The sequence below is a fragment of the Triticum dicoccoides genome, chromosome 2A (assembly GCF_002162155.2).
Source record: "Triticum dicoccoides isolate Atlit2015 ecotype Zavitan chromosome 2A, WEW_v2.0, whole genome shotgun sequence".
NCBI classification, from domain to species: Eukaryota; Viridiplantae; Streptophyta; class Magnoliopsida; order Poales; family Poaceae; genus Triticum; species Triticum dicoccoides.
The window spans coordinates 583198758-583213994 of NC_041382.1; the positions used below are offsets into that span (position 1 = coordinate 583198758).

Sequence of the window (15237 nt, forward strand, 5' to 3'; positions counted from 1 at the left end):
CTAGTTTCAAGAAGGGCAAGGGAACAAAGGGATACTTCATGAAACGGCAATTCAGCTGCTGCTCTAGTGAAGAAACCCAAGGTTGAACCCAAACCCGAGACTGAGTGCTTCTGTAATAAGGGGAACAGCCACTGGAGCAGAATTACCCTAGATACTTGGTAGATGAGAAGGCTGGCAAGGTCGATAGAAGTATATTGGATATACATTGTGTTGATGTGTACTTTACTAGTACTCCTAGTAGCACCAGGGTATTAGATACCGGTTCGGTTGCTAAGGGTTAGTAACTCGAAATAAAAGCTACGGAATAAACGGAGACTAGCTAAAGGTGAGCTGACGATATGTGTTGGAAGTGTTTCCAATGTTGATATGATCAAGCATCGCACGCTCCCTCTACCATCGAGATTGGTGTTTGCGTTGAGCATAGACGTGATTGGATTATGTCTATCGCAATACGGTTATTCATTTAAGGAGAATAACGATTAATCTGTTTATTTGAATAATACCTTCAATGGTCTTGCACCTAAAATGAATGGTTTATTGAATCTCGGTCGTAGTGATACACATGTTCATGCCAAAAGATAGTAATGATAATACCACCTACTTGTGGCACTGCCACGTAAGTCATATCGGTATAAAACGCATGAAGAAGCTCCATGTTGATGGATCTTTGGGCTCACTCATTTTTGAAAAGTTTGAGACATGCGAACCATGTCTATTGGTGTATATGCATGAAGAAACTCCATGCAAATGGACCGTTTGGACTCACTTGATTTTGAATCACTTGAGACATGCAAATCATACCACATGGGCAAGATGACTGAAAGCCTCGTTTTCAGTAAAATGGAACTAGAAAGCAACTTGTTGGAAGTAATACATTTTGATGTGTGCAGTCCAATGAGTGCTGAGGCGTGTAGTGGATATCGTTATGTTCTTACTTCACAGATGATTTGAGTAGATGTTGAGTATATTTACTTGATGAATCATGAGTCTGAATTATTGAAAGGTTCAAGTAATTTCAGGGTGAAGTTGAAAGATCATCGTGACAAGAGGATAAAAGATCTATGATATGATCATAGAGATGAATATCTGAATTACGAGTTTGGCACAGAATTAAGACATTGTGGAAATTATTTCACAACTAATACAGCCTGGAACACCATAGTGTGATGGTGTGTCCGAACATCATAACTGCACCCTATTGGATATGATGCATACCATGATGTCTCTTATCGAATTACCATGATAGTTTATGGGTTAGGCATTAGAGACAACCACATTCACTTTAAATAGGGCACCACGTAATTCCGATGATATGACACCGTATGAACTATGGTTTAGAGAAACCTAAGCTGTCATTTCTTAAAAGTTTGGGGCTGCGACGCTTATGTGAAAAAGTTTCAGGCCGATAAGCTCGAACCCAAAGCGGATAAATACATCTTCATAGGACACCCAAAACAGTTGGGTATACCTCTTGTCTCAGATTCGAAAGCAATAAGGGATTGTTTCTAGAATCGGGTCCTTTCTCGAGGAAAAGTTTCTCTCGAAAGAATTGAGTGGGAGGATGGTGGAGACTTGATGAGGTTATTGAACCGTCTCTTCAACTAGTGTGTGGTAGAGCACAGGGAGTTGTTCCTGTGGCACCTACACCAATTGAAGTGGAAGCTTATGATAGTGATCATGAAACTTCAGATCAAGTCACTACCAAACCTCGTGGGATGACAAGGATGCGTACTACTTCAGAGTGGTACGTGATCCTGTCTTGGAAGTCATGTTGCTAGACAACAATGAACCTACGAGCTATGGAGAAGCGATGGTGGGCCTGGATTCCGATAAATGGCTCGAGGCCATAAAATCCGAGAGAGGATCCATATATGAAAACAAAGTGTAGACTTTGGAAGAACTACTTGATGGTCGTAAGGCTATTAGGTACATATGGATTTTAAAAGGAAGACGGACGATGATGGTAAATGTCACCATTAAGAAAGCTCGACTTGTCGTTAAGATGTTTTCCGACAAGTCCAAGGAGTTGACTACGGTGAGACTTTCTCACTCGTAGCGATGCTAAGAGTCTGTTGGAATTATGTTAGCGATTACTGCATTATTTATGAAATCTTGCAGATAGGATGTCAAAACATTGTTTCCTCGACGATTTTCTTGAGGAAAGGTTGTATGTGATACAAACGGAAGGTTTTGTCAATCCTGAAAGATGCTAATAAGTATGCAAAGCTCCAGCAATCCTTCTAAGGACTGGAGTAAGCATCTCGGAGTTGGAATGTATGCTTTGATGATGATCAAAGATTTTGGTGTATACAAAGTTTATGAGAAACTTGTATTTCCAAAGAAGTGAGTGGGAGCACTATAGAATTTCTGATGAATATATGTTGTTGACATATTGTTGATCAGAAATGACGTAGAATTTCTGGAAAGCATATAGGGTTATTTGGAAAGTGTTTTTCAATGGAAAGCCTGGACTAAGCTACTTGAACATTGAGCATCGAGATCTATAAGGATAGATCAAAACGCTTAATAGTACTTTCAAATGAGCACATACCTTGACATGATCTTGAAGGTGTTCAAGATGGATCAGTCAAAGAAGGAGTTCTTGCCTGAGTTGTAAGGTATGAAGTTAAGACTTAAAGCTCGACCACGGCAGAATAGAGAGAAAGGACGAAGGTCGTCCCCTATGCTTAAGACATAGGCTCTACAGTATGCTATGCTGTGTACCGCACCTGAAGTGTGCCTTGCCATGAGTCAGTCAAGGGGTACAAGAGTGATCCAAGAATGGATCACAGTACAGCGGTCAAAGTTATCCTTAGTAACTAGTGGACTAAGGAATTTTCTCGGTTATGGAGGTGATGAAGAGTTCGACGTAAAGAGTTACGTCGATACAAGCTTAACACCTATCCGGATAGCTCTGAGTAGAGATACCGGATACATATAATGGAGCAACAATTTAGAATAGCTCCAGGTAGAACAGTTATTTGGAATAGCTCCAAATAGAACGTGGTAGCTACATCTAGGAGATGACATAGAGATTTGTAAAGCACACACGGATCTGAAAGGTTCAGACCCATTGACTAAAACCTCTCTCACAAGCAACATGATCAAACCCAGAACTCATTGAGTGTTAATCACATGGTGATGTGAACTAGATTATTGACTCTAGTAAACTCTTTGGATGTTGGTTACATGGCGATGTGACCTGTGAGTGTTAATCACATGGCGATGTGAACTAGATTATTGACTCTAGTGCAAGTGGGAGACTGTTGGAAATATGCCCTAGAGGCAATAATAAATTAGTTATTATTATATTTCCTTATTCATGATAATCGTTTATTATCCATGCTATAATTTTATTGATAGGAAACTCAGATACATGTGTGGATACATAGACAACACCATGTCCCTAGTAAGCCTCTAGTTGACTAGCTCGTTGATCAATAGATGGTTACGGTTTCCTGACCATGGACATTGGATGTCATTGATAACGGGATCACATCATTAGGAGAATGATGTGATGGACAAGACCCAATCCTAAGCCTAGCACAAGATCGTGTAGTTCGTATGCTAAAGCTTTTCTAATGTCAAGTATCATTTCCTTAGACCATGAGATTGTGCAACTCCCGGATACCGTAGGAATGCTTTGGGTGTACCAAACGTCACAACGTAACTGGGTGACTATAAAGGTGCACTACGGGTATCTCCGAAAGTGTTTGTTGGGTTGGCACGAATCGAGACTGGGATTTGTCACTCCGTGTAAACGGAGAGGTATCTCTGGGCCCACTCGGTAGGACATCATCATAATGTGCACAATGTGATCAAGGAGTTGATCACGGGATGATGTGTTACGGAACGAGTAAAGAGACTTGCCGGTAACGAGATTGAACAAGGTATCGGGATACCGACGATCGAATCTCGGGCAAGTATCGTACCGCTAGACAAAGGGAATTGTATACGGGATTGATTAAGTCCTTGACATCGTGGTTCATCCAATGAGATCATCGTGGAACATGTGGGAGCCAACATGGGTATCCAGATCCCGCTGTTGGTTATTGACCGGAGAGTCATCTCGGTCATGTATGCATGTCTCCCGAACCCGTAGGGTCTACACACTTAAGGTTCGGTGACGCTAGGGTTATAGAGATATTAGTATGCGGTAACCCGAAAGTTGTTCGGAGTCCCGGATGAGATCCCGGACGTCACGAGGAGTTCCGGAATGGTCCGGAGGTAAAGAATTATATATAGGAAGTGCTATTTCGGGCATCGGGACAAGTTTCGGGGTCATCGGTATTGTACCGGGACCACCGGAAGGGTCCCGGGGGTCCACTGGGTGGGGCCACCTGCCCCGGGGGGCCACATGGGCTGTAGAGGGTGCGCCTTGGCCTACATGGGCCAAGGGCACCAGCCCCAAGAGGCCCATGCGCCAAGAGAAGAGAAAAAGGGGAGAGTCCTAAAAGGGGAAGGCACCTCCGAGGTGCCTTGGGGAGGATGGACTCCTCCCCACCCTTGGCCGCACCATTCCTTGGAGGAAGGGGCAAGGGATGCGCCTCCCCCCTCTCCCTTGGCCCTATATATAGTGGGGAAAAGGAGGAGCAACCATACCTAAGGCCTGGCGCCTCCCTCTCCCTCCCGTGACACATCTCCTTCCTCCCGCAGCGCTTAGCGAAGCCCTGTTGGAATCCCGCTACTTCCACCACGCCGTCGTGCTGCTGGATCTCCATCAACCTCTCCTCCCCCCTTGCTGGATCAAGAAGGAGGAGATGTCGCTGCTCCGTACGTGTGTTGAACGCGGAGGTGCCGTCCGTTCGGCGCTAGGATCATCGGTGATTTGGATCACGACGAGTACGACTCCATCAACCCCGTTCTCTTGAACGCTTCCGCGCGCGATCTACAAGGGTATATAGATCCACTCCTCCCTCGTTGCTAGATGACTCCATAGATAGATCTTGGTGACATGTAGGAAAATTTTGAATTTATGCTACGTTCCCCAACACAGAAGGAGGCTGGACAGGGACGAGTTGATGAGGATCGTCCGAGCCGCCTTAGACAACCAACGGCCCTGCCAAGGCTCGATACGGTGTTGGAGCTTGAGAACCGAGGGCCTCAGATCCGCCACAAATAGGCGAGAGTTGCTAATCGGGATCCCCAGGTAGGTGGTTGGGAATGACCCAAGCCGAAAGTTAAGTCGGATAGCAATACTCTGGCTATCAAAGGGGGAGTAGCCAAGAACCATCACCTCGCTCTTATCGAAGTTTATTTTGAGACCCGACTACTGCTAGAAGCACAACAACATGAATTTCAGGTTCGAGATATCGGCCGCCAAGCCTTGCACCATGATAATGGTGTCATCGGCGTATTGAAGGAGGGAGACATCTCCTCCCTCCACTAGGTGCGGGATTATGCCGTGAATGTGACCGGTGGCCTTTGCCCTATCCAGGATCGATGCCAGGGCGTTAACCACCATGTTGAACAGAAACAGAGAAAAGGGGTCCCCCTGTCTAACCCCACATAAGGTGGGGAAATAGGGCCCGATCTCGCCATTATTGTTCACCGCGGTGCGCCCAAAGGTCACCATCTGCATGTCCCGGGTGACACAGTGACCGTCGAACCCTTTCCTGAGCAACACTTCCCGAAGGAAGGACCGGCTAATCGTGTCATAGGCCTTGTGGAAGTCGATTTTCAGGAAGACTGCTTTGAGGTTTTTGGACCGGACCTCGTGCAGGACTTCGTGGAAGACAATGACCCCATCTGGATATACTGGCCTTGTATGAAGGCGGACTGATCCGGGTGGGTGATGCGGTCAGCCAAAGGGGCCACCCTATTGGCGTACCCCTTTGCTAGAATGCGGAAGATCATATTGATCATCGTGATCGGTCGGAACTGACGGATGTCCGAAGCGCCAGGCACCTTGGGGATCAAGGTGGTGATCCCGTAGTTAAGGCGATCGAGGTCAATGGAGCCCACATAGAACTCCTCAAAGAGGGCCATGACCTCTGGTTTTATGGCCGTCCAGAAGGTCTGGAAGAACTTCACTGGCAAACCGTTTGGACCAAGGGCAGACGAAGGATTCATTCCTTTAATCGCCAGCCAGACTTCCTCCTCAGTGAATGGGGCCGTGAGGGCAACATTCTCCTCGGCCGAGATGCATTGAGAACGAGCCCAGAAGTCAGGAGCGAGAGCCAGGCCCCCTAGGGGGGGGGGGGCGGAGAAGAGGGCTTTATAGAAGCCATCTACATGAGCATGAATGTTGTCCGGACGCTGCAGGAGGGTCTCCCCATCCCATTGCAAGGGGATGGTATTGCAACGCCTACGACCATTGGCAATGGCCTGGAAGTAGGCGGTATTGGCGTCACTCTTGAGGACCCACTTTTCGGTTCCCTGAAGTTGCCAATAAGCCTCCTTGTCAGTGTCTCGAAGCATCCACTCATCGGGGGATATGCACACCGAGTCGGCCTGGAGGTCCAACGCCTGGATGGAGGCCAGGAGGGTTGGGTAGTGTAAAACTTTAAATGGCATGAATCACATAATTTTATTGACTTACAAAACTGGGTAAATCAATATATTCACTTAGTATAAAACTTTAAATGGCATGAATCACATAATTTTTTAGTAAGTCAATAAAATTATGTTTTCTCTAGCAAGCCTATATAAATGCTTACTACTAGCAAATAAGGATTACAATTAAAATTACATTTTTTTACACAATCAACCTTTTTTTTTCAGGAACACAGTCAGACTAACATGAGCGGGTAATCATGGACAAACCTATTATTTAGAATATTTATACCTCTGCTGGCAATTATCTGGCGCGATTTAAAAATTGTACACACTGCATTTTACTAGAACAGAGGGATTATTTGGCGGTCAAGAAAGTGCAAGAGCTTTCCATCCATGATATGAGGCCGGATGTTGATTGGACCTTGGACGTCCTGTGATACTCCCCTAGTACCCTACTACCGTGGATGCAATCGCAGCGTCTCTCTCTTCTAGTCTAGCCTTTCATCACGGTCCAAAAAGCGAGACTGCAGCTACAATCGTACCCTACACACGTACCACTCCACCAGCAGTGCACGCCAAACAAAGAATTTTCACTTCCTCTCGTCCTTCTCGAAGAAAATTTCCTGCTATATTTACGGCCTATTTACGGCACGCATTTTCTCCGGGCCGAGATCTCGGGGGCCGTGCACTCACGCTCGACACGACACAAAACGATAGTTTCTCCCCCTCGTCTCGCAGTCCTGTCTCGTCATGGCAGCTGTGATGCGAGCGGCACTAGAAATTCGTTGACCTGTGGAAACTTGACGTCCGGGCCCTGCCAGTATGGCATATTGGAAGTAAGGGCTCGGCTACGGGTTGTGCCCATGGTGCCATTTGCAATTTCACGTAAGAGAGAGGTGCTGCCTGCGCAGAAAAGCGCTACCTCCTCCTCGCCATTAAAGAGAAGCAAACAAAACAAAAAGGCTATCGGCCTTTCTCTCTCCGCCCTCCCCGCAAGTGCACTGCAAGGCTGCGACACCGCCCTCCGCCGTGGAGCCAAACCACGGAAACGCCATCGCCTCGGAACCGGCACCGAGGCAGGCAGGCAGGCAGAGCAGGACCCCTACGCCTACGGCCCAGTGCCCCACACCACACCCATGGCCATGGCCACGGACACCATCACAGCGACCGCTGCGACGCAGCATTTCTTTAACCCCTCAACCTGAGCCTTTTCTTGGCCATTCTGCCAGTGAGCACGTGACCACACGCTGCCCGTTGCTCACGCCCTCCATGTCTCCCTCTCTCTCCTACAGCTGCGCTCTGCGGAGCTAAAGCTAATTGTACTCGCAGCGTACCAGAGGAGCTCAACCCTGCCTGTTCTTTCTTGCCGTGCGGGTGCGGTCACCGCCGCCGCCGCCGCGCTCCGTGCCGCGTCCGTGATCTGCCATCCGGCCGTGCATGCGCCGAGGCTTCGACCAGGCCCCTGCAGTGAGAAGCCATTATCCCTTTCTTTCCCTGCCACCCCTGCTCCTCACGAGCGCCTCCCTGTTCCTGGCCTTCCTTTTTGTTCTTCCATCTCGTTCTGGATCTTGTGGTTCTTGCAATGCGGTCGATGGCCAAGGAGATAATGCAGCCGACGGTCTGTTCTTGGCTTCAGCTCCGCTTCTTCGCATCTTGTGTTTTCTTCTCTACTTTACATCTTGTGTGTTTACGACAGGAGGACTATGAGCTCTGTGACATTTGTGCGATACAAAACTAACCAGGTGTGAGTTGGATTTTATTTGTTTTTGGAAATGGAGGTGCTTCCTGGATGGGGAATGGGTCCGAATGGGACCAAGATTTGGCCCATTTTTTGTAGTCCCAGATGGATGCTTCCCATTGCTCTGGATTTGATTTTGGTGATTGCTACTTGTACATACAGATACGGTTGGGTGGCCAAGATTTGATTTGACCTTTTTTGGCTTCTGTTTTCTCCACATTCTTTCTTTTTGCTGTCATGTTTGTTAGAAAAGCAGAGGCTGTGTGGATTATTCGTGTACTGCTTTTTTACTTTATGTTATTTCAGTGAATAGAAGAAGTGACGGCCGATTCTTCGGTCCATTTTATTCCGCTTGGTAGCTGAACAGAGCATTTTTGGGTTGCCACCTTCTTTCCTTTAATCTGCATAGAAATGCTCATAATAAGATGGAGCGTTTTGGGGCCCGGGTTTAATTTTGTAATCTTCTTTTTGTGTATATAAATGCTCCAGGGTTACCGTTACAATCATCCTATCTTTGGGGTCCCGGATTTAACTGTTGTAGGGCGTCGTACATGTCTCTCAATTTATCTTTGGAAACACGAAAATGTCAATATCCATTTATTACTTCTCGAAGATGCGTTTGCAATGTAGGGTTGAGCAATCATTAAGGCATCTCATTGTTTCCTTTGCACGGAGAAATCAAAATAAACTTTATAATCTGAGCGTTTTTACTGTTTTACTTCAGGTTCCTGCGACGCTGTTATAATGGAAGCAGCCACATTCAAGGAAACAGCCAGAACTGAACTATAATCAGATATTGTTGCTGTGTAATACAGATTCAAAATGACTGACATGAGGCGCCACTCCGTCTCCGTGGATGTCCCACTGTCAAGAACCCTGGTGCAGCTCAAGCGAGTGAGGTCGCTGCGGGATCCAGCAACAAACTCTATGAGCAAGTATGCATCTCCTTCTGACAGTATGATCTGGGAGACTGCTTCTAGCAATGGAGCGATGATGGAAGGAAGCAGGTCAGCACACCATCATTTGATTGAAGAGGATGTGGATTTGGAAGCCGAAGCTACCATGGGGTCAGAGCGAAGCTTCCGGGCACCAAATGCAAGAACTGCATCTTACAGGAAATCTTCAGTTGTTAGGATCAGAGGCTTCAACCCACCAAGAAACAAGCAAGTTCATCGTGTCCGCGGGGATGGTCACAGGAAATCGGTGGATTCTAACCACTCTAATCATAGCTCCCTTCGGCAGTTGGCAAACAATATAGTAACCAACGTGGTGGAGGAGAAGGAAGAGGAGGAGGTGAATTCCTATGAACGGGCACATCTCGCTTTGCCAGAGAAGAGCGAGGAAGAAGTGAAAAGGCGTTCCAAATTCAAGGGCAAGTCTTCTGCTGCAATGAGCCGCGTTGGCAGCCCTTGTATGTCTGCCAGTGAAGCGCGCTCAGTTGGGTCCAGAAGAAGCACAGTAGGGCATGGAACTGAGGACACACGAGTGAGGTCGAATGATGTTGTAGGATCAAACTTCAGTGGATGCGGTATAAGCTACTGCTGGTCAGGAGCATCAAAGTACCGCGATCTTTATTCCGATAGTGATGGTCCAGAGCAACCTCTCCTATCCCCAGAGGGGACTGAGGTACCGTTCCAAGAAAATGTACCATACACCGAGACACCAAGGTGTTTAAGCCAAAAATTTCGCCCTCGATCATTCAGTGAACTGATTGGCCTCAATGTGGTTGCTCAGTCCCTATTGTATTCCTCTTGCAAAGGAAAGATTGCTCCAATGTACTTGTTCCATGGCCCCCGGGGTACAGGCAAGACGTCTACGGCACGCATTTTTGCTGCCGCTCTAAATTGCCTCTCTCTCGAAGAGCAAAGGCCATGTGGGTTCTGTAAAGAGTGTGTCATTCTCTTCTCTGGGAGGAGCAGGGACGTAAAAGAAATTGATGCAGCAAAAATGGATCATTTGGGCCGCGTAAAGGCACTTCTCAAGAGTGCATCTCTTGTCCCATACTCGTCACGCTTCAAGGTTTTCATAGTTGATGAATGCCATCTGTTGCTAGAAGATGCCTGGTCGGCAATAGTGAAGAGTCTTGATGAGCCATACCGGCATGCTGTCTACATTATGATTACTTCTGATCTAGATAGCTTGCCTCGCACTTCCGTCACACATTGCCAGAAGTTCCATTTTCCAAAGATAAAGGTTGCAGATATTGTCAACAGGTTGGAGAGAATCTGCGTAGATGAAGGGTTAGAATTTGACCATGATGCGGTGCACTTCATTGCTGCAAAGTCTAATGGTTCTCTTAGAGACGCTGAAATAATGCTGGATCAACTTAGTTTGCTTGGGAAGAGGGTCACGATTTCTCTTGTGCATGAACTTGTGAGTAGTACTACCTATAGTAATGACTATTGCCAGTTACACAGTATAATAATGTTTCTACATTTGTTATTTGCAGGTAGGATTGGTTTCTGATGATGAGTTGATTGAGTTGCTTGATCTAGCACTGTCATCGGACACAACCAATACAGTTAGACGAGCTCGGGAACTTATGGCGTCGTCAGTTGATCCCCTGCAGCTGGTCTCTCAGCTGGCAAACCTTATTATGGACATTCTCTCAGGACGATGCCAATCTGCGGTAACAGAAGTCAGCAAAAGTTTCTTGGGAAGATATGCGTGTATGTATTCTTTCCTTGAATGGATTTTTCTACTTTCACATATTATCATTAACGACTGCAGGCTCAATGCATTAATTGATAATATGGAGTGTTTTGTGTTCTCATTTTTTTACCCTCTATATTGTCAAATCAGTAATGGTATGGCATGTTCTGATAACCAGTGCATTTGGAACTATGAAAAGTTTGCTATCCACATACCCTTCTGTTCCCCTAAGTTTCTTTACCCTTACTATTTTCCAATGATCTTGCAGTGGCAGATGTTGGTATAGAGAAACTAAGACATGCACTCAAAATACTGTCAGAAACTGAAAAACAGTTGAGGACATCAAGAAATAAGGCAACTTGGGTTACTGTTGCACTTTTGCAGTTTGGCAGTTCTGAATCTGACATAGTAGCAGAAACAAATGACATGCATGCACGCTCAGCAACAGGATATACAGGTAAGCACACTCAAATATATTACTCCCTCCGATCCATATTAATTGTCACTGATTTAGTACAACTTTGTACTAAATCAGTGACAATTATGTGGATCCGAGGGAGTATGTGTACTTGTGCCTGTACAGAATGATAGTTTAATATTTCTGATGTTATGTGCAGATGACTGGGTATCCAAGGTAAACTCAAGCTCCAATTTCTGCGATGCGTGTAACAGCAATAAGTCCAACTGTTCCGAGAGACACTGTAGACGGCTTAAGCTTGAAAACATCTGGAGGAGAGCCACTGGGAAGTGTCAATCAAGATCAGCCAGAAGTTTCCTCAAGAAAGAAGGAATCCTATCATCAGTCCATGTTACCGAAGGTAATTCAGGTGTGCCATGTTTTTCTTGGTTTTGGCCTTCTCATAGGTTTGTGCTGACTATGACACACTAAATGTGAACATTTGCAGAGGTGGCTATAGCTGAAGTTGGATTTAGTCACCCGGATCACCTATCAAGGGCAGAGAAAATGCAAAGCCTGATACAAGGAGTACTGCAGCACGTTCTCGGGTTCAATGTGGAGGTTAGATTCAAACTTGTCCCGTGTGCAGCGAGGAAAGATGCAAGGTCAAAGAGACACTCATTCAACCTGCTCGGCTGCTCGGGACGAAAGCAAGAGCTGTCAGATTCCACAGTGACAGATGAGGATGAACCTGTGAGGCTTGGAGCAAGAGAAACACCTCACAAAGGCTACTCCTCTAGTCAGCAGCCATCGCCATTCATCGTGCAACGTGTTGATTCTAAGCCAACAGTTCATGGCTCCGAGGACGATGCCCGGAGCACCTTGACATCAAACAGATCCATGACTGATGACCTGACAAGGACATGTAGGTCGGAGACTAACTACTCCAAGGGCGCAAGTGAGCAGGGTCGTTTCGACAGCATCCAGGAGCCTGACCTTCAGCCGAATTGCTTCTCACGAACATTGAAGCTGCAAAAGAGGTTCTTCTCGTCAGATGCAGCACACACAATCTGCTTCAGGATCCAGCCACACAACAAAATGGGTTTCCTACCTAAGAAAGAATTCGATACATATTTCTGCACATATGGGCCGTATGAGCAGTGTCCAAGATCGAATTCAAGAGCTACTTACGGTTCGAGAGATGAGGACTTGTAAGTTATCTGAAAGTCCTTGACATTTCCTAACAGTTTTTTTACTTCTTCATTAGTATATGTTCGGTAGGAAACGTTTAGTTAGAGAACTGAATACTCAATCACATTACTGTCTCTAGATTTTACAGTGCAACACCATACTCATTGTTTGTCCTGCAGGTCCATCAAGACTTCTTCTGGGTTTGGTTCGAACCTGCTCTGCTGGAAGGGCCCTAAACAGTCAATCTAACAGGTACATTGCCCTGTATTTGGGCATCACTGCATCAGTAGGCCATGCAATTAGAGGTCTTGCTGCTATGTTACTAGTTGCCATGTGGTTTCTTGACCACATATCAGCATGTACATGTTTGAGCAGCGCCCCCACCCCTTCTGACTTACGCATATAGTGTTTTGAATCCTCAACATGGTTGTACATTTTAATAAAAAAGGAGCCTTTTGTGTCCTGGTAAAATAATTCGAATTCCCATGCTCTAAAAAACAAAAAAAGTTATGCACCAAACTAGTTTTCTTTCATGGGGCACACAACTGATCGGTTTTACATGAAAATTTACAGGAACATAAAGGCCTCGAACAATTGGCATGTTTTTTTAAATGCGTCGGAAAAATAGTTTGATATGTTCTTTTTTTAGGTTCCACCGCATTCAGCTTTTTTTATGTTGTGGCCTTTGGGATGCAGAAATGGATGATCAAGGATGATGAACCACAATCACATAAATTCTGCAAACTCAAAATTTTGCCTGAAGCTGGAGAGTTGGCACCCTTTGGCAGCAATTTTTTTAGGAGAGTCTGTGGACTGGATTCAGTCTAAATGCATTTGCACCGAGCGAGTTCTTGTTATTTGTAAAACAAATGATGGAACCTGTTGTCTGTAGGCTGCATTTAGTCAGATTTTTAGCTAAGCAGATTTGACAAGAGACCTGGAGAGGCTGTTTCCACTTCTTGTATGAAAGAACCAAATAATGCTAGTGATGATTTGTACAGCATGCCGATGATACATCCAAGTTTTCTAAATTTGAATACCTTTTGTAGCAGAAGCGGAAAATGAAGTGAGCGCATCAAACAAGCCCCTCTATACCTGAAATGTCTTGCTAATTGTTTTTTCAAATTCAGTGGTTTTCTGGGATATTGTACTACACTTTATCTATTTATTATTATTTCTTTCTAAAAAACAAACATTTCAAGCACCACTTGTCAAACATTTTTTTAATAGAGAATAGGTACTTGTCAAACATATCCTTAGGAACATAACATGAAGAACGGACAGTTATCATTTGAAGAGGAAGCAATTCAGATTTAGGTTCACCCATCCGCAGAGGGGGCCTAGATCTTCCAGTTCAACTTACCGGAAGCCGAAGCCACCACACCCTGGCTTGTTGGGAACGCTCGAATCGACCGTTTCTAGCGAGCCAGAGTCGGGCGCAAAAACAAGACGCGGTGTAGGGCACGGTGCAAAGGGGATTTGGTCGGAGATGGCGGGAGGGGGAAATCGACGGAGGTGGAGGCCATGGAGGACGAGGGCCCTCCCTCCCTCCCGGCCGCTCCCGTGAGCGGCCCGGGGGGAAACCCTAGCTGCCACTCAACCTCCCTCCCCTCCTCGTCCCTCAGCGTTGGCGGCGGCAGGGCTCTCCTCTCCCTTGCACTCTTCCAAGTAGGCCGGCGCGGGGCGGCTGGATCGGGCGCAGGCGTCGGCCTTGCACGGGGGCGGCGGGCTGCGGCGGCGTGCGCGTCGGATGGTGGTGCGCCGGCGGCCTGGGCAGTGGCTGGCGGTGTGGCGGCTGCGGGCTCTCGGGATCTCGTGGGATTTGGTGGTGCGTGCTCCTGCGTCCGGTCGGGTCCATCCTCCCCGGCGTCTGGATGTTTGCGTGCGGCGCGGGAGGGTCTCCCTTGGGCCCACCCTAGGCTGCCGTGGCGGCTGATCTCCTCTTCTCTGACAGATGGGCGGCTGCCGGTGGCCTCACGTCGGTCCGGGCCGGCAACCATGGTAGGGCGAAACAGGGGTGTTTCTGGTGGGGAGACCGGTAGGAGGAACGGGTGCTCTGACGAGGTCGAGCTGCCCGTCGCCGGCGCAGGGGTGTCGGTCGTGGTCATGTGCCGCTCCTCCCCCTCCCCCTTTCCTTGGCCTAGCGCTCTCTGGTCGCAACTCTGGCAATGTTTGAGGTAGGGTGGTCGCTGGCGGTGCCGACGGTGTTTGGGTTGGCTGATTTGGTCAAAGTCGCATCCTTTGATGTTCTCATGGGTGGTCTGGATGCAGGGCGGCGACCCTGGCGGTGGGAGGCATGATGATCATGGCGGATCACGCGGCTGGGGTGCGGGCGAACAGCCACGGCCACTCGGGCAACATGGTTGCGGGTGGTTGGCGGAGTGTGGATGTGACAGAGGGGTTTGAGCACCGGGGTACACCACTTGCCCGTCCCTGGACCGGTCGACGACGACGGCGTCCGCGGATGTCTGTTCGTCTTTACAGGCTTTGTTGTGGTGTTCCCACCCCTTTCGTGATGCTCCAGCTGAAAACTTGATCCCCGGATCGGACAGTGGCGGCTTCCGAAGTCGCACCCTTCTTGGAGGCACCGTCTTTGAGCCCTCGCTCCGGCAATGTCCATCTCATCTTCCTCGGTGGAGCGCTCATGGGTGCTCTATGTCGGCATTAAGCAGTTCTTCTTCGTGTATCTCTAGTTTGCTTGGTTGCCGTGGGGGTAGTGTGGCGGTGACTGGCACCTTTATATCTTGCCTTAGGTGTATGT

General features: G+C 47.4%; 1 protein-coding gene across 4 annotated transcripts; it reads left to right on the forward strand.

Annotated features, from left to right (window-relative positions):
• Positions 1-7703: 7703 nt before the first annotated feature.
• LOC119355509 (protein STICHEL-like 2) lies at positions 7704-13524 on the forward strand. Of its 4 annotated transcripts, none has more exons than XM_037622322.1 (8): positions 7704-7965; positions 8961-10609; positions 10686-10905; positions 11157-11345; positions 11506-11706; positions 11794-12496; positions 12656-12728; positions 13126-13524. In XM_037622322.1, exons 2-7 carry the CDS (start codon positions 9059-9061, stop codon positions 12723-12725), a joined length of 2934 nt encoding a protein of 977 aa, XP_037478219.1. In that variant the 5' UTR covers positions 7704-7965; positions 8961-9058; the 3' UTR covers positions 12726-12728; positions 13126-13524. The 4 variants fall into 4 exon arrangements, with proteins under 4 accessions (XP_037478219.1, XP_037478220.1, XP_037478217.1 ...); XM_037622323.1 differs by having other exon boundaries at positions 13050-13165; XM_037622320.1 differs by having other exon boundaries at positions 7705-7965; positions 13173-13524.
• The last annotated feature ends 1713 nt before the right edge of the window (positions 13525-15237 follow it).

What these genes read in the sequence shown, in the direction of transcription:
- LOC119355509 (XM_037622322.1), top strand. Translation starts at nt 9,059, where the DNA reads ATGACTGACATGAGGCGCCACTCCGTCTCCGTGGATGTCCCACTGTCA. An exon ending in TTTCTTGGGAAGATATGCGT is followed by an intron (nt 10,906 to 11,156) that starts GTATGTATTCTT and finishes ATGATCTTGCAG; the next exon opens with TGGCAGATGTTGGTATAGAG. An exon ending in CTCAGCAACAGGATATACAG is followed by an intron (nt 11,346 to 11,505) that starts GTAAGCACACTC and finishes TGTTATGTGCAG; the next exon opens with ATGACTGGGTATCCAAGGTA.